The sequence below is a fragment of the Oncorhynchus tshawytscha genome, linkage group LG09 (assembly GCF_018296145.1).
Source record: "Oncorhynchus tshawytscha isolate Ot180627B linkage group LG09, Otsh_v2.0, whole genome shotgun sequence".
Classification (NCBI taxonomy): Eukaryota; Metazoa; Chordata; class Actinopteri; order Salmoniformes; family Salmonidae; genus Oncorhynchus; species Oncorhynchus tshawytscha.
In genome coordinates this window covers 15,115,347-15,142,096 of record NC_056437.1, presented here as the reverse complement: position 1 = coordinate 15,142,096, position 26,750 = coordinate 15,115,347, and the positions used below count along the sequence as shown (strand labels likewise).

The window sequence follows — 26,750 nt, the reverse complement described above, 5'->3', positions numbered from 1 at the left end:
GAACGCACCCTTGTGGGGCCCCAGTGTTGAGGATCAGCGGGGAGGAGATGTTGTTGCCTACCCTCACCACCTGGGGGCGGCCCGTCAGGAAGTCCAGTACCCAGTTGCACAGGGCGGGGTCGAGACCCAGGGTCTCGAGCTTGATGACGAGCTTGGAGGGTACTATGGTGTTGAATGCCGAGCTGTAGTCGATGAACAGCATTCTCACATAGGTATTCCTCTTGTCCAGATGGGTTAGGGCAGTGTGCAGTGTGGTTGAGATTGCATCGTCTGTGGACCTATTTGGGCGGTAAGCAAATTGGAGTGGGTCTAGGGTGTCAGGTAGGGTGGAGGTGATATGGTCCTTGACTAGTCTCTCAAAGCACTTCATGATGACGGAAGTGAGTGCTACGGGGCGGTAGTCGTTTAGCTCAGTTACCTTAGCTTTCTTGGGAACAGGAACAATGGTGGCCCTCTTGAAGCATGTGGGAACAGCAGACTGGTATAGGGATTGATTGAATATGTCCGTAAACACACCGGCCAGCTGGTCTGCGCATGCTCTGAGGGCGCGGCTGGGGATGCCGTCTGGGCCTGCAGCCTTGCGAGGGTTAACACGTTTAAATGTCTTACTCACTTCGGCTGCAGTGAAGGAGAGACCGCATGTTTTCGTTGCAGGCCGTGTCAGTGACACTGTATTGTCCTCAAAGCGGGCAAAAGTTATTTAGTCTGCCTGGGAGCAAGACATCCTGGTCCGTGACTGGGCTGGGTTTCTTCCTGTAGTCCGTGATTGACTGTAGACCCTGCCACATGCCTCTTGTGTCTGAGCCGTTGAATTGAGATTCTACTTTGTCTCTGTACTGGCGCTTAGCTTGTTTGATAGCCTTGCGGAGGGAATAGCTGCACTGTTTGTATTCAGTCATGTTACCAGACACCTGGCCCTGATTAAAAGCAGTGGTTCGCGCCTTCAGTTTCACACGAATGCTGCCATCAATCCACGGTTTCTGGTTAGGGAATGTTTTAATCGTTGCTATGGGAACGACATCTTCAACGCACGTTCTAATGAACTCGCACACCGAATCAGCGTATTCGTCAATGTTGTTGTCTGACGCAATACGAAACATCTCCCAGTCCACGTGATGGAAGCAGTCTTGGAGTGTGGAGTCAGCTTGGTCGGACCAGCGTTGGACAGACCTCAGCGTGGGAGCCTCTTGTTTTAGTTTCTGTCTGTAGGCAGGGATCAACAAAATGGAGTCGTGGTCAGCTTTTCCAAAAGGGGGGCGGGGCAGGGCCTTATATGCGTCGCGGAAGTTAGAGTAACAATGATCCAGGGTCTTTCCACCCCTGGTTGCGCAATCGATATGCTGATAAAATTTAGGGAGTCTTGTTTTCAGATTAGCCTTGTTAAAATCCCCAGCTACATGTGGAATGAAACTTCATTCCACATCAAGTAACATTCACAGATTTCACAACACACTGTGTGTCCTCATGCCCCTACTCCACCACTACCACATATCTACAGTACTAAATCCGTGTGTGTGTGTGTGTGTGTGTGTGTGTGGAGTGCATAGTACATGTTATCGTGTGTGTTTGGTAATGTCTGTGCCTATGTTTGTGTTGCTTCACAAGGTGTTTTTTAATCTGTTTTTTTTAAATCTAAATTTACTGCTTGCATCAGTTACTTGATGTGGAATGGAGTTTCATGTAGTCATGGCTCTATGTAGTACTCTGCGCCTCCAGTCCAGTCTGTTCTGGACTTGGGGACTGTGAAAAGACCTCTTGTGGCATGTCTTGTTGGGTATGCATGGGTGTCCAAGCTGTGAGCCAGTAGTTTAGGCAGACAGCTCGGTTCATTCAACATGTCAATACCTCCTCCTCTTTGAGCCAGATGATATTGACATGCATATTATTAATATTAGCTCTGTGTACATCCAATGGCCAGCCGTGCTGACATGTTCTGAGCCAATTGCAATTTTCCTAAGTCCTTTTTTTGTGGCACCAGACTTCTCCCCATCTTAGCTACTTCTGTATCAATATGTTTTGACCATGACAGTTTACAATCTAGGGTTACTCCAAGCAGTTTAGTCATCTCAACTTGCTCAATTTCCACATGATTTATTACAATATTTAGTTGAGGTTTAGTAAATGTTTTGTCCCAAATACAATGCTTTTAGTTTTAGAAATATTTAGGGCTAACTTATTCCTTGCCGCCAACTCTGAAACTAACTGCAGCTCTTGAAGTGTTGCAGTCATTCAGTCGCTGTTGTAGCTGACGTGTATAGTGTTGCGTCATCCGCATACATAGACACTCCGGCGTTACTCAATCAGTGGCGTGTTGTTTCCCCAGCTAAACTGGGGAAATCCTGATTCTACCTGGATTATGTTTGAGAGGCTTCCATTAAAGAACCCTCTATGTTCTGTTAGACAAGGATCTCTTTATCCACATTATAGCAGGAGTTGGAAAGCCATAACACATACGGTTTTCCAGCAGCAGACTATGATCGACAATGTAAAAAGCTGCCCTGAAGTCTAACAAGACAGCCCCCGCAATCATTTTATCATTACTCTCAGCCAATCATCAGTCATTTGTGTAGGTGCTGTGCTTGTTAGGTGTCCTTCCCTATAAGCGTGCTGAAAGTCTGTTATTTGGTCAAACACAGTTTTATTCCAGAAGTTTACTAAGGGTTGATAACAGGCTGATTGGTCGGCTATTTGAGCCAGTAAAGGGGGCTTTATGACTTTTGGGTAGCGGAATGACTTTAGCTTCCCTCTAGGCCTGAATTGAAGATGTGGCAAATAGGAGTGGAAATATCGTCTGCTATTATCCTCAGTAACTTTCCATCCAGATTGTCATACCCTGGTGACTTGTCATTGTTGATAGACGACAATTCTTTCACCTCTTCCACACTGACTTTACGGAATTCAAAAGTACAATTCTTGGTTTGGTCCAATATACTTGGATGTGTAGTGTCAGCGTTTGTTGCTGGCATGTCATCCCTAAATTTGCTTATCTTGCCAATGGAAAAAGTAATTAAAGTTGTTGGCAATATCAGTCGGCTTTGATCAATGAGCCATCTGATTCAACTGGATTTACCAGTTTTTACAGTCATTTTCTTAATGGGTGCATTCTATTATTAGCAACTGGAATAAGCAATTTCATGTGTCAAGTGCAGCTTCTGGTTGCTCCACATTCACACACCACAGACCAGCAAATATTCTTTACATTAACATATTAATCACTGCTACATGTCCAAAAGTATGTGGACTCCTGCTCGTCGAACATCTCATTCCAATATCATGGGCATTAATTTGGAGTTGGTCCACACTTTTGCTGCTATAACAGCCTCCGCTCTTCTGGGAAGGCTAGTCACTAGATGTTGGAACGTTGCTGCGGGGACTTGCTTTCATTCAGCCATGAGCATTAGTGAGGTTGTGGACTGATGTTGGGGTGATTAGGCCTGGCTCGCAGTCAGTGTTCCAATTAGTCCCAAAGGTGTATGATGTGGTTGAGGTCAGGGCTCTGTGCAGGCCAGTCAAGTTCTTCCACACCGATCTCAACAAACCATTTCTGTATGGACTTTGCTTTGTGCTCTGGGGCATTGTCATGCTGTAACAGGAAAGGGCCTTGCCCAAACTGTTGCCATGGAGTTGGAAGCCCAGAATCATCCAGAATGGCATTGTATGCTGTAGCATTAAGATTTCACTTCACTGGAACTAAGGGGCTAGCCTGAACAATGAAAAACAGCCCCAGACCATTATTACTTCACCACCCAACTTTACAGTTGGCACTATGCATTGGGGCAGGGTAGCATTCTCCAGGCATCTGCCTAAGCCAGATTTGTCTGTCAGAATGCCATATGGTGAAGCGTGATTCATCACTCCAGAGAACGTGTTTCCACTACTCCACAGTTCAATGTTGGTGAGCTTTACACCACTTAATCCGACACCTGGCATTGCACATAGTGATCTTTGACATTCATGAAGCTCCCGACGAACAGATCTTATGCTGAATTTGCTTCCTGAGGCAGTTTGGAACTCTGTAGTAAGTGTTGTAACCGAGGACAGATGATCTTTACGCGCTTGAGCACTCGGCGCTCTCGTTCTGTGAGCTTGTGTGGCTGTACAGGAGAGGGCTGAGCACACACCTTTGTGGGGCCACTGTGTTAAGGATTGGGGAAGTGGAGGTGTTGTTTTCTACCTTCACCACCTGAAGGGGCGGCCTGTCAGGAGGTCCGGGGCCCAGTTGCACAGGACGGGATTCAGACCCATGGCACCAAGCTTAATGATGAGTTTGGAGCATACTATGGTGTTGAAGGCTGAGCTATAGTCAATGAATGGCATTATTACGTAGGTATTCCTCTTGTCCAGATGGCATAGGGCAGTGTGGAGTGTAATGGCGACTGTATCGTCTGTGGATGTATTGGGGCGGTAAGAAAATTGAAGTGAGTCTGCTAGGGTGTCAGGTAAGGTAGAGGTGATGTGATATGATCCTTAGCTAGCCTTTCAAAGCACTTCATGATGACAGATGTGAGTGCTATGGGGCGATAGTAATTTAGTTCAGTTACCTTTGCTTTCTTGCGTACAGGAACAATGGTGGACATCTTGAAGTAAGTGGGGACAACAGACTGGGATAGGGAGAGATTGAATATGTCTGTAAACACTCTAGCCAACTGGTCTGCATGCTCTGAGGACACTGCTAGGGATGCCGTCTCGGCCGGTAGCCTTGCGAGTTGTTAACACGCTTAAATGTCTTACTCACGTTGGACACAGAGAACGAGAGCACTATGTCCTTCGGAGAGGGCCACGTCGGTGGTACTGTTTTTATCCTCAAAGCGGGCGAAAAATGTGTTAAAACCGTTTTAGCTAATCCTTCCCTTAAGCCTAACCTTAAACATTTAACCTAAGTCCTAAACTTAACCCTGACCCCTAACTAACGTTGGCGAGCCAGCTAAAGTTAGCCGCCTCGCTAGAATTCGTAACATGTCATACTTTGCAAATTTGTAACATATTGTACATTTAGAAAATTCGTAACATAACATGTTTTGCAAATTCGTAACATATAATGCTAATTGTAGTTGGAACATATAAAATGGATGCTGGACATTCATAAATTAATTTGTAACATAAATGAATTTTTCAGATTTACTTATAGAATAATACGAAATGCTCTGATACCAGGATGTAGTTACACATGCCATATAGACAGTTTCCATCAATCATGAATGGTTATTTGACGTCAATGACAATCCTCAATGCCATGAAACATTACATTAGAACATAGATTGTGTTTTAATGATTAAGTCAGAATGAGTGACATTCTGTGTCAATTTCTCCATAGTGACAACATGGAGTTCTCAGAGCATTATGGGAATTTCTTAGAGAATTATGTCACAGAAGGTTATGGGGAGTTTGACTTGTATTATGACCCGTTATATGAAACCTCTCTGTCAGAACAAGGGCATCGATCCATATGGGTGGTGTCCATAGTTCTCTGCAGCATTGCCTGTGTCCTCGGTATCCCAGGCAATGCCTTTGTCATCTGGATAGCTGGAGTGAAGATGAAGAGGACAGTCAACACTGTCTGGTTTGTAAACCTGGCTGCAGCAGACCTTCTCTGCTGTGTCTCCATACCCTTCTCCATAGCTGACATCATACTGAACTCTCACTGGCCTTATGGAGAGGCTATGTGTAAGATTCTTCCGTCCATGGTCGTACTCAACATGTTCGCCAGTGTTTTCACACTGGTTCTCATCAGCCTGGACCGCTTTGCCCTGGTCATCCTGCCTGTCTGGGCCCAGAACCACCGGATCATCACCCTGGCCTGGCTGCTCTGTGGTCTGGTCTGGGTCCTGGCCCTGCTCCTCAGCCTCCCCTCTATGATCTACAGAGAAATAGTAGTCCATGATGATATGAACATAACACTGTGCATCTATAACCACCTACAAGACAAAACTGAGGGCAACCAGTCGGCTATCAAAGCCACCCACGTCACCAGCCTTATACTCCGGCTTCCTCATCCCCCTACTGGTCATCGCTGTCTGCTACTTGCTGATCGGTAGGAGGGTGAGCAGCGGCCGCTTTAAATCCCAGAGGGCCTTCCAGATAATTTTGGTTGTGGTGACGGCGTTCTTTGTGTGTTGGCTGCCTTATCATGTCATTGGACTGGTGATCGAGTATGGCAAGGAAGCCTCCCAGGTCATGGCCAGGGCTAGACCCCCTGGCCATCTCTCTGGCTTACATCAACAGCTGTCTCAACCCTGTCCTGTATGTGTTCATGGGCCAGGACTTCAAGGAGAGGGTCAGGGTTTCTCTACGTAAAATATTTGAGAAGGTCTTCAGCGAGGATGTGACTCTGTGTACTCCAAGGGACAGTCACAGCTCTCACGGGCCACCAACTCGTCTGAGGCTCAGGTCTGAGTCAGAAATGTCTCAGACCTAAAATGAGTAATCTGATATATAAAACATTTTATAAGCAATTAAGAAATTAGACTTTGACAGTAACAAAATAGGTTTTAAAGTTCAGTCCATGCCTGATTTGAAATGTTACATGTATGGTTTTGTGTAAAGCTGTTGGGTTTTTGTTTGAAATTTGTCCTATAAACTCATCTATTACACTTATGTGTTTCTTATCAGTGTAGTTATAATGGGGTGTGGAGGAAGGAAGTACCACCACTGTAGATTACTCTGAAGACATACCAAATGAAAAAAGTTTTAGTCACCCACCCATCTTACACCTTCATGTAGCACTGCATCTATCATTTAAAAAACCAACCAATAATATCAACTGGGGCTGGTTGGTGTAGTTGGTCTCGCGAATGGTGCAGTGGTCTAAGGCACTGCATCTGTGCAAGAGGTGTCACTACAGACCCTGGTTTGAATCTAGGCTGTGTCAGATCTGGCCATGATTGGGAGTCTCATAGGGCGCAATTGGCCCAGCATCGTCTGGGTTTGGCCGGGGTAGGCTGTCATTGTAAATAAGAATTTGTTCTTAACTGACTTACCTAGTCAAAGGTTAAATAAAAAGTCTCTAGATAAGCACCACAATGTGGTTAAGAGCTTCGAGAAGCACCATAATTAAACTTGACTAACCCCATATGCTGCCAGTGTAGTTGTCCGTGGAACCGAATAGATTGAAATGTTCATTTTCATGTGTCAGAACAATCAGAATACCCTTTTGCTGACAGGCCTACTCAGAGCTATCTCCTGTTATGTGTATGTGATGACTTTCATTGGGTGGGATGGAGTTTAATTGGGACAGGAGGAAGTGAACTATTAGCTGATCCTCTGCTGGGAAACTGAAACTTATATTTCACCCTGAGTTCCCTTTTTATCTTCCCTGTGTTACAATCCTCCTAATGGATGTAGGTGCTACAGTAAGGAGAATAAGTATTTGATATACTGCTGATTTTGCAGGTTTTCCTAATTACAAAGCATGTAGAGGTCTGTAATTTTATCATAGGTACACTTCAACTGTGAGAGACGGAATCTAAAACAAAAATCTTTTAAAGTAATTTTTAAGTAATTCATTTGCATTTTATTGCATGACATAAGTATTTAATATTTCAACTTATTATTTGGTACAGAATCCTTTGTTTGCAATTACAGAGATCATACGTTTCCTGTAGTTCTTGACCAGGTGTGCACACACTGCAGAAGGGATTTTGGCCCACTCCTCCATACAGAAACATTACTGTGCAACCGTATTCATTGATCTGGCCAAGGCTTTCGACTCTGTCAATCACCACATCCTCATCGGCAGACTCGACAGCCTTGGTTTCTCAAATGATTGCCTCGCCTGGTTCACCAACTACTTCTCTGATAGAGTTGTCCGGACCTCTGGCAGTCTCTATGGGGGTGCCACAGGGTTCAATTTTTGGACCGACTCTCTTCTCTGTATACATCAATGATGTCGCTCTTGCTGCTGGTGAGTCTCTGATCCACCTCTACGCAGACGACACCATTCTGTATACTTCTGGCCCTTCTTTGGACACTGTGTTAACAACCCTCCAGGCAAGCTTCAATGCCATACAACTCTCCTTACGTGGCCTCCAATTGCAATACAAGTAAAACTAAATGCATGCTCTTCAACCGATCGCTGCCTGCACCTGCCCGCCTGTCCAACATCACCACTCTGGACGGCCAGACTTAGAATACGTGGACAACTACAAATACCTAGGTGTCTGGTTAGACTGTAAACTCTCCTTCCAGATCACATCAAACATCTCCAATCCAAAGTTAAATCTAGAATTGGCTTCCTATTTCGCAACAAAGCATCCTTCACTCATGCTGCCAAACATATCCTTGTAAAACTGACCATCCTACCAATCCTCGACTTCGGCGATGTCATTTACAAAATAGCCTCCAATACCCTACTCAACAAATTGGATGCAGTCTATCACAGTGCAATCCGTTTTGTCACCAAAGCCCCATATACTACCCACCATTGCGACCTGTACGCTCTCGTTGGCCGGCCCTCGCTTCATACCCGTCGCCAAACCCACTGGCTCCATGTCATCTACAAGACCCTGCTAGGTAAAGTCCCCCCTTATCTCAGCTCGCTGGTCACCATAGCATCACCCACCTGTAGCACGCGCTCCAGCAGGTATATCTCTCTGGTCACCCCCAAAACCAATTCTTTCTTTGGCCGCCTCTCCTTCCAGTTCTCTGCTGCCAATGACTGGAACGAACTACAAAAATCTCTGAAACTGGAAACACTTATCTCCCTCACTAGCTTTAAGCACCAACTGTCAGAGCAGCTCACAGATTACTGCACCTGTACATAGCCCACCTATAATTTAGCCCAAACAACTAACAACTTTCCCTACTGTATTTATTTTATTTATTTATTTATTTATTATTATTATTATTTTTATTTTTTTTGCTCCTTTGCACCCCATTATTTTTATTTCTACTTTGTACATTCTTCCACTGCAAATCTACCATTCCAGTGTTTTACTTGCTATATTGTATTTACTTTGCCACCATGGCCTTTTTCTGCCTTTACTTCCCTTATCTCACCTCATTTGGGGGGACGGCAGTGTAGCCTAGTGGTTAGAGCATTGGACTAGTAACCGAAAGGTTGCAAGTTCAAATCCCTGAGCTGACAAGGTACAAAATCTGTCGTTCTGCCCTTGAATAGGCAGTTAACCCACTGTTCCTAGGCCGTCATTGAAAATAAGAATTTGTTCTTAACTGACTTGCCCAGTAAAATAAAGGTTAAAAAAAATAAAAAATTTGCTCACATCGTATATAGACTTGTTTATACTGTATTATTGACTGTATGTTTGTTTTACTCCATGTGTAACTCTGTGTCGTTGTATGTGTCGAACTGCTTTGCTTTATCTTGGCCAGGTCGCAATTGTAAATGAGAACTTGTTCTCAACTTGCCTACCTGGTTAAATAAAGGTGAAATAAAATATGTTTTTAAAAACGTTAGTCGAGTTCTTTCCCATTTATTAAGAGGCATATTATAGCAAGGAGAGGGAATGCCAAACTGATCACCTTCACCTGACTACCTCACGGTAACCATCTTTAAACAATACTACTTTGCATTCGTCCTTGCTTTAAGTTAGATGTGATGAAAAAAATGACAATTAGTATCCTCATGTTACTCTTAAGTTATCAATGACGAAGGAGACGGCTTCTGATCAAAAGAGAATAGATTTGGAGCCCCAGACCGTCATCTTGAACTTCTTCCATTTTCTAATAATTGCGCCAACAGTTGTTGCCTTCTCACCAAGCTGCTTGCCTATTGTCCTGTAGCCCATCCCAGCCTTGTGCAGGTCTACAATTGTATCCCTGATGTCCTTACACAGCTCTATGGTCTTGGCCATTGTGGAGAGGTTGGAGTCTGTTTGATTGAGTGTGTGGACAGGTGTCTTATACAGGTAACGAGTTCAAACAGGTGCAGTTTATACAGGTAATGAGTGGAGAACAGGTGGGTTTCTTAAAGAAAAATTAACAGGTCTGTGAGAGCCGGAATTCTTACTGGTTGGTAGGTGATCAAATACTTATGTCATGCAATAAAATGCAAATTAATTACTTAAAAATCATAAAATGTGATTTTCTGGATTTTTGTTTTAGATTCCGTCTCTCACAGGTGAAGTGTACCTATGATAAAAATTACAGACCTCTACATGCTTTGTAAGTAGGAAAACCTGCAAAATCGGCAGTGTATCAAATACTTATTCTCCCCACTGTATATAAATAGGATGACTAGAATGGACAAATCCCCTCAGACCACAACAATGTGAAAGTACACTTAAGGGAATGTCCGTTCCAGTAATTATCTTTCTGTGTTTAAACTTGGAATCTGCCTTCTATGTCCTGTATGACTATCATTGGCCAATGCTGTAGTGTATTGATGTGGACAATAATTACACTTAAATGTTACACCATCCATCTGTTGCATATTTTATCAAATAAATCAATTATATTTTGATCAGTAGCTGTGTCCTTGGTCATTGATAATGTATGATGTCATACTTCAGAAAGAGTCGCATGCTGTATACCAGAGATAATGTTTATTCTTATTCAGTCATTTTTTCATTACATCTAACTGAAAGGAAGAAAACAGCACTAACCCTTTACATGGCATACCGCGCACGTCAATGGAGGAAAAAACACCTTAAATCCATTGACATTGTGGTCTTTCAAAGCACACTTCTAAAACAGTACAAAGAAATCCTGATACACCCAAATAATGAACCTTTCAATAAGGAAAAACACATTTCCTACGGCATCGAAATCATCTATTGTAACACCAATATATAAATCACCAGACCAATATGACGTGAGCAACTACAGACCAATCAGTATCCTCCCTGTCATCTCCAAGGTTGCAGAGAAAGTGGTTATGGAACAGCTAACAGCCCACTTGAATGTTGGTAGTTTTCTCCTTCACCCCATGCAGTGTAGGTCACTCTACAGAGTCTACAGAAAATGTATGTTGCTATCTCCTAAAGATGATCAAAGCCAAGCTGGACAAACAAGGTGTTGTAGGTGCAGTTCTCCACCTCAGAAAAGCCTTATCATTTTGCATTGAAACAATCGTTAAAAGGGTATCAATTGTAGGTTCTGTGTTGGTTTAATACGTGGATGATTGTTATTAGCGTCAAAAGACGAAGAAACTCTTATCTGAGACTGCACCACATTGGTAGACAATTTGGCAGAACAGGTCATGAAGCATCGTATGAGAAAGCACAACCAGCAAAGCAAGAGGTAACATATTTGGAGATTTCGATTTCTAAGGTTTTCATCAAGGATCTCTCTATACTTTGCTCCATTCATCTTTGCCTCAAATCTGACTAGTATCCCAGTCCCTGCCGCTGAAAAACATCCGCACAGCATGATGCTGGCACCACCATGCTTCACCGTAGTGATGGTGCAAGGTTTCCTCCAGATGTGACGCTTGGCATTCAGGCCAAGGAGTTCAATCTTGGTTTCATCAGGTCAGAGAATCTTGTTTCTAAAACCCCAAGTGGGCTGTCATGTGCCTTTTACTGAGGAGTGGCTTCCGTTTTGCCACTACCATAAAGGCCTGATTGGTGGAGTGCAACAGAGATGGGAGAACCTTCCAGAAGGACAACCATCTCCACAGAAGAACTCTGGAGCTCACCTCCCTGACCAAAGCCCTTCTAACTCGATTGCTTAGTTTGGTCGGGCGGCCAGCTTTAGGAAGAGTCTTGGTGGTTCCAAACCTCTTCCATTTAAGAATGAAGGAAGCCACTGTGTTTTTAAAATGTCTTCAAAATTGAAGGTTCCTTTGGTACCCTTCCCCATATCTGTGCCTCAACGCAATCCTGTCTCGGAACTCTGCGGACAATTCCTTCGACCTCATGGATCCATGTTTGAAAGTTCTGCACTACGGTCCTTCTCTGACAATGCCCGCCTACATGTTACACATTCCAGTTTGTGGATGCAACACAGTTGTGTAAAACACACTTTAGTACTACAGCTTTATTATCCTGTCTGAATGTCCCTGAAGGTAAATACGTGATGATCTACTGTGCTGAGATGATCCCCAAACTGAAGACCCGGCTCGGTGGCAGACTCTGGCTCCCAGCAAGGGGAGGGCAGCAGGAAAAGCAAGAAAAAGAGGAAGTAGCCACACAAAGTCCCCCATGTTGCTGTTTGTTGGTTTTGCACAGTAACAATACTAAGGAAGGAAGTATTTCGCAAGGAACTGGTACAGTGGCAGAAAGAATGAAAGAAGATTCATTTATGTGATGTCATTTTGTATAGGCCTACTTGTGATGTTTATGCCATCAGTCACATGTAATTGTAAAAAGACATATTTTGGGGATACGGTGCATTCGGAAAGTATTCAGACCCCTTGACTTTACAGCCTTATTCTATTTTTTTTCTTCACCCTCATCAATGAACACACAAACACTGAATGACAATGCAAAAACAGGTTGTTAGACATTTTTGCAAATGTTTTTTTTTTTTTAAGTACAACTTTTACCTAAGTGTTCAGACCCTTTACTCTGTACTTTGTTGAAGCATCTTTGGCAGCGATTACAGCCTCGAGTTTTCTTTGACATGACACTACAAGCTTGGCACACGTGTATTTGTGGAGTTTCTCATTCTTCTCTGCAGATCCGCTCAAGCTCCTTTCAGGTTGGATGGGGAACTACGCTGCACAGCTATTTTCAGATCTCTCCAGAGATATTTGATCAGGTTCAAGTCCGGGCTCTGGCAGTGCCACTCAAGGACATTCAGAGACTTCTCCCGAAGACACTCCTGTGATGTTTTGGCTGTGTGCTTAGGGTCGTTGTCCTGTTGGAAGGTGAACCTTCGCCCCAGTTTCTCTCTGTACTTTGCTCCGTTCATCTTTGCCTCGAACCTGACTAGTTTCCCAGTCCCTGCCGCTGAAAAACATCCCCACAGCATGATGCTGCCACCACCATGCTTCACCGTAGTGATGGTGCTAGGTTTCTTCCAGATGTGACGCTTGGCATTCAGGCCAAGGAGTTCAATCTTGGTTTCATCAGACCAGAGAATCTTGTTTCTGGTCTGAGTGGAAAACTCCAAGCAGGCTGTTATGTGTCTTTTATTGAGGAGTGGCTTCCGTTTTGCCACTACCATAAAGGCCTGATTGGTGGAGTGCTACAGAGATGGGAGAACCTTCCAGAAGGACGACCATCTCCACAGAGGAACTCTGGAGCTCACCTCCCTGACCAAAGCCCTTCTTCCTCGATTGTTTAGTTTGGTCGGGCGGCCAGCTTTAAGAAGTGTCTTGGTGGTTCCAAACCTCTTCCATTTAAGAATGAAGGAAGCCACTGTGTTTTTAGGAACCTTCAATTTTGAAAACCTTTTTTGGTACCCTTCCCCATATCTGTGCCTCAACACAATCATGTCTCGGAGCTCTGAGTACAATTCCTTCGACCTCATGGCTTGGTTTTTGCTCTGACATGCACTGTCACCTGTGGGACCTTATATAGACAGGTGTGTGCCTTTCTAAATCATGTCTAATCAACTGAATTTACCACAGGTGGACTCCAAGTTGTAGAAACATTTCAAGGATGATCAATGGAAAGAGGATGTACCTGGGAAGTACAAGTATTTGTAGATGAAAAATGCATATTTGGCATACATTAATGTCATAAATAGACAAGATATTGAGTTTCTTAAACTAAGGTGCAGATGGAACCGGGCAAATAGAGGTGACTAGTCTTGCAAATGTATGATGAGTAATTTGTGTAGGTAAGAGGCGTATGTACTGGCCCAGACAATGTTACAGTAATTGAGATATGGCTAAATTAAACTATAGTATAGAGCAAGCAAGCTTGATTAACCAAACCAGTAATCTTTCTGATGATACCAAAAGATTTCTTCACTTTGCTACAGACAAATTATTGAATATGATCTTTCCAGGATAGCTTTTCATTATTTCGAACTCAGAGGAATCTAGTGAATGTGACTTGTTTCATTTCATTCCCACCGATTTAAGATTCTGGCACTTTTTTATATATATATATTTTTACAATATTTCTTATCCTTACTTGTGAATACAATAAAGTTAGATTTTTTTTTTTGACATTTAAAAAATAATTTGTTTACCTGGAACCATTCAGAACATTTGTCTTCATTAATTAGTGTAATAAAATCAAATTGGTATCATCAGCAAAGAGAATGGGAAGTACGGAACACAGCAGCACGGACCTTGATATAGATTAGGAAAAACAAAATTCCAATTACCAAACCCTGTGGCACTCCACAGGATATCTTGGCCCTGGTAGATGCGTACCTGTTTGCATGAACAAATTGCTCTCTATCATAAACATAATTATATAACTAATTATATGTGTAATCATGAAAACCTTAATGCAATTTAGAAAGTAATATTTAATAATCAACTGTGTCAAATGCTTTGGATGTACTGTAGGTCCATAAGTCTACGCCTAGCCATCATTTCAGCTTTCATTTGATGACAGCAGAGTCTATTCCAATAATGTGCAAGAGATGAATCTGTGGTTATAATTGGGGGGAATTGCTTAAGCAAGGATTTGCCTACTGTATATATCGGATGTTGTTGGATAGATGGTATCAACAGCTGCTGATGTAGTTTCCTGTGGGTTTGCCTCAGTTCTCTCTTGTGGTTAAAAACTGAAAACAACATTTAGAAAGGAAAGCTCAAAGATGGGGTAAGTTTGATTTGTATTTTCAGTAGAATTGTAGGTGAACTTTTGTGTAGTACCTGTAAGTTATTTACTTGTGGATGAAAGATACTGTGATAGACAATAGCTTAGCAGTAAATTGTAAATGCCTTTTCCAGCAGCTTTGTGGCGTTGTGAGAAGAAATTTACTCTTCAGTTACTAATTATGCAAACTAACAAACAACATTCTGACTACATTGTAGTCACCAGCCTAGTCTCAGTACATTTCGTATTATTCTGTACGTAAATCCGAGACACCTTATTTAGAATGATATGGTACGTTTGGTATGGTGGCATAAGACAGATGGTTACTTAAGGCAAAATCAAAAGTAGGGTGGATGGGCGGGCGTATAACACGAACAGCTTGATCATTTTAGCTAGTTAGCAACTTTTCAACTACTTGCTACACTACATTTGTATTCATTATGTATCCCCATTTAGTCACCAGCCTAGGCTCAGAGCATTTCGTATTATTCTGTATGTAAATCCTTGGGTCCAGCAAAATTAAGGCAGTTTATAAAATGTTTAAAACATTACAATACATTCACAGATTTCACAACACACTGTGTGTCCTCATGCCCCTACTCCACCACTACCACATATCTACAGTACTAAATCCGTGTGTGTGTGTGTGTGGAGTGCATAGTACATGTTATCGTGTGTGTTTGGTAATGTCTGTGCCTATGTTTGTGTTGCTTCACAAGTTGTTTTTTTAATCTGTTTTTTAAATCTAAATGTACTGCTTGCATCAGTTACTTGATGTGGAATGGAGTTACATGTAATCATGGCTCTATGTAGTACTCTGCGCCTCCAGTCCAGTCTGTTCTGGACTTGGGGACTGTGAAGAGACCTCTTGTGGCATGTCTTGTTGGGTATGCATGGGTGTCCAAGCTGTGAGCCAGTAGTTTAGTCAGACCGCTCGGTTCATTCAACATGTCAATACCTCCTCCACTTTGAGCCAGATGATATTGACATGCTTATTATTAATATTAGCTCTGTGTACATCCAAAGGCCAGCCGTGCTGACATGTTCTGAGCCAATTGCAATTTTCCTAAGTCCTTTTTTTGTGGCACCAGACTTCTCCCCATCTTAGCTACTTCTGTATCAATATGTTTTGACCATGACAGTTTACAATCTAGGGTTACTCCAAGCAGTTTAGTCATCTCAACTTGCTCAATTTCCACATGATTTATTACAATATTTAGTTGAGGTTTAGTAAATGTTTTGTCCCAAATACAATGCTTTTAGTTTTAGAAATACTTTGGGCTAACTTATTCCTTGCCGCCAACTCTGAAACTAACTGCAGCTCTTTAAGTGTTGCAGTCATTCAGTCGCTGTTGTAGCTGACGTGTATAGTGTTGCGTCATCCGCATACATAGACACTCTGACATTACTCAATCAGTGGCATGTTGTTTCCCCAGCTAAACTGGGGAAATCCTGATTCTACCTGGATTATGTTTGAGAGGATTCCATTAAAGAACCCTCTATGTTCTGTTAGACAAGGATCTCTTTATCCACATTATAGCAGGAGGTGGAAAGTCAGGAGAATGCTACCCTGCCCCAATGCATAGTGCCAACTGTAAAGTTGGGTGGTGAAGTAATAATGGTCTGGGGCTGTTTGTCATGGTTCAGGCTAGCCCCTTAATAAGCAATTTCATGTGTCAAGTGCAGCTTCTGGTTGCTCCACATTCACACACCACAGACCAGCAAATATTCTTTACATTAACATATGAATCACTGCTACATGTCCAAAAGTATGTGGACTCCTGCTCGTCGAACATCTCATTCCAAAATCATGGGCATTAATTTGGAGTTGGTCCACCCGTTTGCTGCTATAACAGCCTCCGCTCTTCTGGGAAGGCTATTCACTAGATGTTGGAACGTTGCTGCAGGGACTTGCTTCCATTCAGTCATGAGCATTAGTGAGGGTGTGCACTGATGTTGGGGTGATTAGGCCTGGCTTGCAGTCAGTGTTCCAATTAGTCCCAAAGGTGTTCGATGTGGTTGAGGTCAGGGCGCTGTGCAGGCCAGTCAAGTTTTTCCACACCGATCTCAACAAACCATTTCTGTATGGACTTTGCTTTGTGCTCTGGGGCATTGTCATGCTGTAACAGGAAAGGGCCTTGCCCAAACTGTTGCCATGAAGTTGGAAGCCCAGAATCATCCAGGATGACATTGTATGCTGTAGCATTAAGATTTCCCTTCAGTTGAATTAAGGGGCTAGCCTGAACCATGACAAACAGCCCCAGACCATTATTACTTCACCACCCAACTTTATAGTTGGCACTATGCATTGGGGCAGGGTAGCATTCTCCTGGCATCTGCCTATGCCAGATTTGTCTGTCAGAATGCCATATGGTGAAGTGTGATTCATCACTCCAGAGAACGCGTTTCCACTACTCCACAGTTCAATGGTGGTGAGCTTTACACCACTTCATCCGACATGTGGCATGGTGATCTTTGGCTTTCATGAAGCTCCCGATGAACAGTTCTTGTGCTGAATTTGCTTCTTGAGGCAGTTTGGAACTCTGTAGTAAGTGTTGTAACCGAGGACAGATTATCTTTATGCGCTTGAGCACTCGGCGCTCCCGTTCTCTGAGCTTGTGTGGCTGTACAGGAGGGGGCTGAGCACACACCCTTGTGGGGCCCCAGTGTTAAGGATCTGGGAAGTGGAGGTGTTGTTTTCTACCTTCACCACCTGAGGGGGCGGCCTGTCAGGAAGTCCGGGACCCAGTTGCACAGGACGGGATTCAGACCCATGGCCCCAAGCTTAATGATGAGTTTGGAGCGTACTATGGTGTTGAAGGCTGAGCTATAGTCAATGAATTTCATTATTACGTAGGTATTCCTCTTGTCCAGATGGGATAGGGCAGTGTGGAGTGTAATGGTGACTGTATCGTCTGTGGATGTATTGGGGCGGTAAGAAAATTGAAGTGGGTCTTCTAGGGTGTCAGGTAGGGTAGAGGAGATGTGATATGATCCTTAGCTAGCCTTTCAAAGCACTTCATGATGACAGATGTGAGTGCTATGGGGCGATAGTAATTTAGTTCAGTTACCTTTGCTTTTTTGCGTACAGGAACAATGGTGGACATCTTGAAGTAAGTGGGGACAACAGACTGGGATAGGGAGAGATTGAATATGTCTGTAAACACACTAGCCACCTGGTCTGCATGCTCTGAGGACACTGCTAGGGATGCCGTCTCGGCCGGTAGCCTTGCGAGGTGTTAACACGCTTAAATGTCTTACTCACGTTGGCCACAGAGAACGAGAGCACTATGTCCTTCGGAGAGGGCCACGTCGGTGGTACTGTTTTTATCATCAAAGCGGGCGAAAAATGTGTTAAAACCGTTTTAGCTAATCCTTCCCTTAAGCCTAACCTTAAACCTTTAACCTAAGTCCTAAACTTAACCCTGACCCCTAACTAACGTTGGCGAGCCAGCTAAAGTTAGCCACCTAGCTAGAATTCGTAACATGTCATACTTTGCAAATTTGTAACATATTGTACATTTAGCAAATTCGTAACATAACATGTTTTGCAAATTCGTAACATATAATGCAAATTGTAGTTGGAACATCTATAAAATGGATGCTGGACATTCATAAATTAATTTGTAACATAAATGGATTTTTCAGATTTACTTATAGAATAATACGAAATGCTCTGATACCAGGATGTAGTTACACATGCCATATAGACAGTTTCCATCAAACATGAATGGTTATTTGACGTCAATGACAATCCTCAATGCCATGAAACATTACATTAGAACATAGATTGTGTTTTAATGATTAAGTCAGAATGAGTGACATTCTGTGTCAATTTCTCCATAGGGACAACATGGAGTTCTCAGAGCATTATGGGAATTTCTTAAAGAATTATGTCACAGAAGGTTATGGGGAGTTTGACTTGTATTATGACCCGTTATATGAAACCTCTCTGTCAGAACAAGGGCATCGATCCATATGGGTGGTGTCCATAGTTCTCTGCAGCATTGCCTGTGTCCTCGGTATCCCAGGCAATGCCTTTGTCATCTGGATAGCTGGAGTGAAGATGAAGAGGACAGTCAACACTGTCTGGTTTGTAAACCTGGCTGCAGCAGACCTTCTCTGCTGTGTCTCCATACCCTTATCCATAGCTGACATCATACTGAACTCTCACTGGCCTTATGGAGAGGCTATGTGTAAGATTCTTCCGTCCATGGTCGTACTCAACATGTTCGCCAGTGTTTTCACACTGGTTCTCATCAGCCTGGACCGCTTTGCCCTGGTCATCCTGCCTGTCTGGGCCCAGAACCACCGGAGCATCACCCTGGCCTGGCTGCTCTGTGGTCTGGTCTGGGTCCTGGCCCTGCTCCTCAGCCTCCCCTCTATGATCTACAGAGAAATAGTAGTCCATGATGATATGAACATAACACTGTGCATCTATAACCACCTACAAGACAAAACTGAGGGCAACCAGTCGGCTATCAAAGCCACCCACGTCACCAGGCTTATACTCGGCTTCCTCATCCCCCTACTGGTCATCGCTGTCTGCTACTTGCTGATCGGTAGGAGGGTGAGCAGCGGCCGCTTTAAATCCCAGAGGGCCTTCCAGATAATTTTGGTTGTGGTGACGGCGTTCTTTGTGTGTTGGCTGCCTTATCATGTCATTGGACTGGTGATCGAGTATGGCAAGGAAGCCTCCCAGGTCATGGCCAGGGCTCTAGACCCCCTGGCCATCTCTCTGGCTTACATCAACAGCTGTCTCAACCCTGTCCTGTATGTGTTCATGGGTCAGGACTTCAAGGAGAGGGTCAGGGTTTCTCTACGTAAAATATTTGAGAAGGTCTTCAGCGAGGATGTGACTCTGCGTTCCTCTGTGTACTCCAAGGGACAGTCACAGCTCTCACGGGCCACCAACTCGTCTGAGGCTCAGGTCTGAGTCAGAAATGTCTCAGACCTAAAATGAGTAATCTGATATATAAAACATTTTATAAGCAATTAAGAAATTAGACTTTGACAGTAACAAAATAGGTTTTAAAGTTCAGTCCATGCCTGATTTGAAATGTTACATGTATGGTTTTGTGTAAAGCTGTTGGGTTTTTGTTTGAAGTTTGTCCTATAAACTCATCTATTACACTTATGTGTTTCTTATCAGTGTAGTTATAATGGGGTGTGGAGGAAGGAAGTACCACTACTGTAGATTACTCTGAAGACATACCAAATGAAAAAAGTTTTAGTCACCCACCCATCTTACACCTTCATGTAGCACTGCATCTATCATTTAAAAAACCAACCAATAATATCAACTGGGGCTGGTTGGTGTAGTTGGTCTCGCGAATGGTGCAGTGATCTAAGGCACTGCATCTGTGCAAGAGGTGTCACTACAGACCCTGGTTCGAATCTAGGCTGTGTCAGATCTGGCCATGATTGGGAGTCTCATAGGGCGCAATTGGCCCAGCATCGTCTGGGTTTGCCGGGGTAGGCTGTCATTGTAAATAAGAATTTGTTCTTAACTGACTTACCTAGTCAAAGGTTAAATAAAAAGTCTCTAGATAAGCACCACAATGTGGTTAAGAGCTTCGAGACGCACCATAATTAAACTTGACTAACCCCATATGCTGCCAGTGTAGTTGTCCGTGGAACTAAATATATTGAAATGTTCATTTTCATGTGTCAGAACAATCAGAATACCCTTTTGCTGACAGGCCTACTCAGAGCTATCTCCTGTTATGTGTATGTGATGACTTTCATTGGGTGGGATGGAGTTTAATTGGGACAGGAGGAAGTGAACTATTAGCTGATCCTCTGCTGGGAAACTGAAACTTATATTTCACCCTGAGTTCCCTTTTTATCTTCCCTGTGTTACAATCCTCCTAATGGATGTAGGAGCTATATAAATAGGATGACTAGAATGGACAAATCCCCTCAGACCACAACAATGTGAAAGTACACTTAAGGGAATGTCCGTTCCAGTAATTATCTTTCTGTGTTTAAACTTGGAATCTGCCTTCTATGTCCTGTATGACTATCATTGGCCAATGCTGTAGTGTATTGATGTGGACAATAATTACACTTAAATGTTACACCATCCATCTGTTGCATATTTTATCAAATAAATCAATTATATTTTGATCAGTAGCTGTGTCCTTGGTCATTGATAATGTATGATGTCATACTTCAGAAAGAGTCGCATGCTGTATACCAGAGATAATGTTTATTCTTATTCAGTCATTTTTTCATTACATCTAACTGAAAGGAAGAAAACAGCATTAATCCTTTACATGGCATACCGCGCACGTCAATGGAGGAAAAAACACCTTAAATCCATTGACATTGTGGTCTTTCAAAGCACACTTCTAAAACAGTACAAAGAAATCCTGATACACCCAAATAATGAACCTTTCAATAAGGAAAAACACATTTCCTACGGCATCGAAATCATCTATTGTAACACCAATATATAAATCACCAGACCAATATGATGTGAGCAACTACAGACCAATCAGTATCCTCCCTGTCATCTCCAAGGTTGCAGAGAAAGTGGTTATGGAACAGCTAACAGCCCACTTGAATGTGGATAGTTTTCCCCTTCACCCCATGCAGTTTAGGTCACTCTACAGACTCTACAGAAAATGTATATTGCTATCTCCTAAAGATGATCAAGGCCAAGCTGGACAAACAAAGTGTTGTAGGTGTAGTTCTCCACCTCAGAAAAGCCTTTGACACTGTTAGCCACAACATCCACTCCAAGCTATCCATCTTCATCTCAAGTGCTTTGATTTTAAAAAAGCATGTACTTCTCCACAAAACTAAACGGACAGGCTTACCCAGACATACTCATCCACAGAAAAAAAATCTAAGCAGACAAGAGTTTAAAAAAAATCTGGGCATTATCCTATACTTGAAACTTTAAAAAAACACATAAAAAATATGTCCACAGAATCAGATACTGTATATTCTCTGAAATGTTTTGAATTCACTCTCTACACAGGCAGCCAAGATGTATTTACATGCAATGATCTTCTCTCACCTGTCCTATTGTATCACCAGCTGGTCAACAACACCATACACTCTGTTGGATTTGACATTTTGAAGACATGATAGATCAGACGCATAGTATATTTAAGGAGTGAGATCTGTAGAAAGACAGAGTGGCTGTGGAATGTGCTGGGTGGATGGGAGGAGATCAAAGGATTGCTATAGGGGAGGCAGATGGACATCTGTGGACTAGGTGAAGGAGGGGTTGAGGTCAGGAGGTGAGGTCAGATCCCCTGAAGGGAGTAATATAGGTTTACTACCCTCTTCCTGTGGAACCATAAGATGTAAGGATTGGAGAGAAGGAGTGTCTTAAGTGGGATATATATATATATATCTGTGATGGGATAAATGTTGGGTTGTCTGAATTACAGCTGTACAGAACTTTTGAGAAGAATTAAACTTGGTTAAAGCTTCTCTAGTGTCCGTGAGTTATTTACTCTGAAAAATATGAGCCTAACAGAAGGCGGCGTCGGCAGGATTCACCACGATTTGTAGTCATACCAAAGAGTCCAGATCAGTGGAGCAGAGCTGGCAAGAAACAAGGTATGCTAGTTCCTACATGTGTATCTGTTTCCACTCATTTTGACATCTTGAGGATCATTGGCTGAACTAATTATGGGATACGGACCTGGAGAGCCTAAGTTTAATTCTATAGGCCCATTGTGTAATGACCGGTCTTAGCTTTATTATAAATGGTAAGGCCCAGAAGGTAAACTCTTACAGGCTGGTACCTGTGGTGTAAGTCCTAGGGGGTAAATCCCTTGTAGGTTGGTTCCTGCTAGTACTATAAAGTCAATAGTAAACCCCAGTGGGTTAATACCTGCGACTACTGTAAATATAGGGTGAGTCCCAGAAGGTAAGCCTGGGTAGGCTGGAACCTGTGAAGGGTAAGTCCTAGGGGGTAAATTCCGGCAGGGTTGGTTCCCTGCATAACCTATAACTGGGTGAGAGCCTAGTTGTAGTAGCCATAAAAGTGTGTGTGTGAATGGGAGGTTAGTTGGGTGACCTGTTGGGGTACTGAACCATGGCAGATTATGTGGAAATATGAAGACAAGTGTGAATAATTTTGGTGATGTGTGTTATCAATAATAGGCATATTGGAGGAGATACGGCCCAAAGCCATTAAGAAATCGTATTCTCCAGTCATAACTTTGCAGATGCTATGGTATCGGTTCTAATACAAAGTATTAAGTGCCGTGACCAATTAATTATTATCCGGGGAAGTGTGTAGTGCTATCTTAGCACATAGTTAATAAAAGGTGTGTATTTTAGACGGGAGTGAAGAAATCTAAAATACCCTGAACACCATCGGGAGTGTTTAGGGATTAATAACTATTGATATGGTGACAGACGGACCGGACCCGTTACTCCCTGTAATATAGTGTAACGGCTGTTGTTGGTGGAAGAAGGTGAGGACCAAAGCTCAGCGTGGTAAGTGTTCATGTTTTTTAATAAAGTAATGAACACGGAACAAAACAATAAACGTGAAGTCATCAAACAGTAACAGTCCCGTGTGGCACAGACACTAACACGGAAAATAAACACCCACAACTCAAAAGTGAAACCAGGCTCCCTAAGTATGATTCTCAATCAGGGACAACGACTGACAGCTGCCTCTGATTAAGAACCATACCAGGCCGAACACAGCAATCCCAAATCAATAGAAAAAAGAACATAGACAACCCACCCAACTCACGCTCTGACCATACTAAAACAAAGACATAATAAAAGAACTAAGGTCAGAACGTGACATATAGAGCTAGCAGTGTTTAATAAAGCCATAGAGGTGCTGAAAGAAGCGCCCGAGCATTCTACCAATTCGGCTGGAATATGGGATAAATTTAGCAAATTAGATAAAATTGGACAACATTTTTCCGCTAACGGAGTATTCAAATCTAATAAAGAATCCAGGGAGGCAATTATGACTTGGCATACAAACATAAAACCAGAATCAAAAGCTCAATATACCAGCGTTTTGATACCAGCATTCTATCAACAAAAAAATGCATCACGATAAACCCAGAATGAGTACCAGTATGCTGCCACAGAAGGACTGGGAACGGGAGTGTATTGATAGAATTTGCACTTCTGCTTTGATGGCAGGATTGAACCCTGTGATCCAAACGATAATTGCGGGTCTCTGTTCGATCAATAAGTGGTTCATCGAGATTACAGAGATCACGTTTTAGTAGAGTACCAATGGGATTTACAAATAGTCCCACTTGGTTTCATTTTGCATTGAAACAATCATTAAAAGGGTATCAATTGTAGGTTCTGTGTTGGTTTAATACGTGAATGATTGTTATTAGCGTCAAAAGATGAAGAAACTCATATGTGAGACTGCACCACATTGGCAGACAATTTGGCAGAGAAAGCACAACTAGCAAAGCAAGAGGTAACATATTTGGGGGTTTCGATTTCTAAGGGCAAGATACACATTACCCGGGATCGGGGAGCACACCATTCTTTGGCAATGCCAAACACTCCTTGCACGCTCATGAAAACTTTAACTTCACTAGGGTAGGGGGCAGCATTTGGAATTTTGGATGAAAAGTGTGCCCAAATTAAACTGGCTGCTACTCAGGCCCAGAAGATAGGATATGCATATAAGTAGAGATTTGTAGATTTGGATAGAAAACACTCTAAAGTTTCCAGAACTGTTAAAATAATGTCTGTGAGTATAACAGAACTGATATGGCAGGCAAGAACCCGAGGAAAATCCAACCAGGAAGTACTATTATTTTGAAAGGCTGTTTTTCCATTGAAAGCCTATCCACCATACAAAGACTTAGGACCCAGTTCACGAGCTCTGTGGCTTCCTCTACATGTGGCCAGTCTTTAGGCATTGTTTTAGGCTTTTACTCTGAAACATGATGGAGATACAGCACTTTCAGAGGCCAGTGGAATCAGCCTGATCGGGAATGTGCCTTTCTTGTTTCTCCTTTCCTATTGACGAAGCTTTTGTCTGGTTTAAATAATATTTATGACAAAAACAACCGGAGGATTGATTTTAAACATCGTTTGGCATGTTTCTACTAACTTTTATTGTACTTAAAAAAAAATTGTCTGGACTTAAGAGTTTTACATTTTGTTAGACATTTTATTTCGTTATTCTCTGAAATTGCTGAGAAACTTACAGAGTGGAAGAAAGGGGGGGAAGGGTCCCCATGAGGGGATAGAGTGGAATCAAGAGTGTGAGGAAGCGTTTGTCGAGTTAAAGAAGCAATTGGGTCAAGCGCCAGCATTGGATTTGCCAAACCTAAAATGTTCTTTTAAATGGGGTTGCAAAACACGGCTTCAATTACAATGGGTCAAAAAGTAGAGTTTATGTTCCACAGGCAGTAGCAACCATAGTGGACAGCACAAAAGCATAACATGTTACTAGTGCAAGATGGACAAACAAAGAAGTTAACATTAAATGGGGAAAATCTACAATTACATAAGATTGGTGGTTTGAATCCTGCATCATTAATGCCGTTGCATGGGGAGGGTGAATCGCATACATGTGACCCAGATCAGATTACTCCAAAACCCAGTCCTGGTTTGCAAGAGGCAGCATTGGAATCGGGTAAAATATTGTATGCAGATGGCTCTAGTTACAACACAGAAGGAAAGTGAGTAACGTAACGGGGTAGGCTGTGTGTGATATGCATTTGGAGTAGTTCATGATTTCGGTACATTATGGTCACAATGGGGCGTGTTAACAGCGACAGCGATTTTTTAAAATCATGAGACATTTTATGTGGTTTTATTTTTTAAATAAAGTTACGTTTGATATCGTCTTATTCTGGAATACGATTCTAGAATGGACGAAAGGGTGGAGGGGTCACGAGGAATTAGTATAGGGGTTACCTAAAATGAACTGGGATCACAAGGAATTAGTATAGGGGTTACCTAACATAAAATGAACTGGGATCACAAGGAATTAGTATAGGGGTTACCTAACCTAAAATGAACTGGGATCACGAGCAATTAGTATAGGGGTTACCTAACCTAATATTATTATTATTTTTTTTTTATGTGGTGTAGTCGTTATGGAAAATCATGGGGAAAAGGAGACCAGTGAATCGTTAGACTCGGTGGGGAGACACTGTCGCCGTGTTGTGGGATTTATTGAATGGGGTCTTTTCAATTCAGTTAAATTGGGTATGCAGGATGATGGAAATGTTTTGAAGAGGAATTTAAATGGTTTCCGAAGGACAGGGAAAGAAAGGGAGAAAATTCCTAATGAGGAATGATCAACCTCATTAAATATTAACAGAATAGGGGGATTTAATTATAACATTCATGAGAAACACCATTCTTTATCCAAATTGTACCATTACTTTAGGAGTTTATTATTATTTCCGTAGTTATAAAGAGTTGTAATTCTAAATTGATTAGTTATTCGAATTTGTTTATTTTAGTTTTTTTTATCATGTGTTTGGAAGGGAAAATGACAGGTTCCCTGAGGTCCTGATCTTTGTGTACTTATACAGTGGTACTGTGTTCAGTCTGCTTATAGAAAGGAAAATATATGTTAATAAGGGATGACAGTTACTTCAAATGGATTGTGATATATGTCTTGCTGATTTCATGTTGTGATTTTGTTTTGATACAAATTTCACCAGATTGGGATCCTGGAGTGGGAGTTCTGCGAGGGATTAGGGTGCTATCTTCATGATCTGGTAACTCTTCCAAGAGGTCACCAGTAGAATAAGGGAGTATGGACAAATGTAGAAAATGTTTTTTAGCAGTAACAGCATGTTATGCTTTTTTGACATTTGTTTTAGCGATGTTATTAAGAAAAGTTATATAGTCAATGTTTGTCTGAATTTCCTGAAACAGAAATGAAACTTAACTGTTGTTATGATCTGTGCTCTTTTGAGGTTATCATGGAAGGTGACGTTAGATCGTGTCTTAATGCATGGTAGGAATAATTTGACCATAGACAGTGTGTGTAAACCTCAAAACCCTCCCTAACCGGCTGAAGAAAGAGCGACAAAGGCGTGCACTGAGAGACAGTGACTTTTACCACTCCTATTAGAGTCTGAGCCATAAACCAGGGCATGGGGTGCTGAGAGCGCGTGTGGAGTGAGTGTGGAGAGAGAACAA

General features: G+C 42.5%; 1 protein-coding gene, 1 long non-coding RNA gene and 1 pseudogene across 2 annotated transcripts; all 3 read left to right on the top strand.

Annotated features, from left to right (window-relative positions):
- Window positions 1-5,199: 5,199 nt before the first annotated feature.
- On the top strand, window positions 5,200-6,907 carry LOC121847140 (annotated as a pseudogene).
- A 26-nt stretch (window positions 6,908-6,933) lies between these two features.
- On the top strand, window positions 6,934-20,756 carry LOC121847139. Its single transcript, XR_006084032.1, has 2 exons — window positions 6,934-7,341; window positions 20,505-20,756. It is a non-coding gene; the product is annotated as an uncharacterized LOC121847139 (long non-coding RNA).
- Window positions 14,486-20,756, top strand: LOC112257412 (C3a anaphylatoxin chemotactic receptor). The gene is made up of 2 exons (XM_024430945.2): window positions 14,486-14,624; window positions 18,468-20,756. The coding sequence occupies exons 1-2, from the start codon at window positions 14,620-14,622 to the stop codon at window positions 19,555-19,557; spliced, it is 1,095 nt and encodes a 364-aa protein (XP_024286713.2). The 5' UTR covers window positions 14,486-14,619; the 3' UTR covers window positions 19,558-20,756.
- Window positions 20,757-26,750: the final 5,994 nt, after the last annotated feature.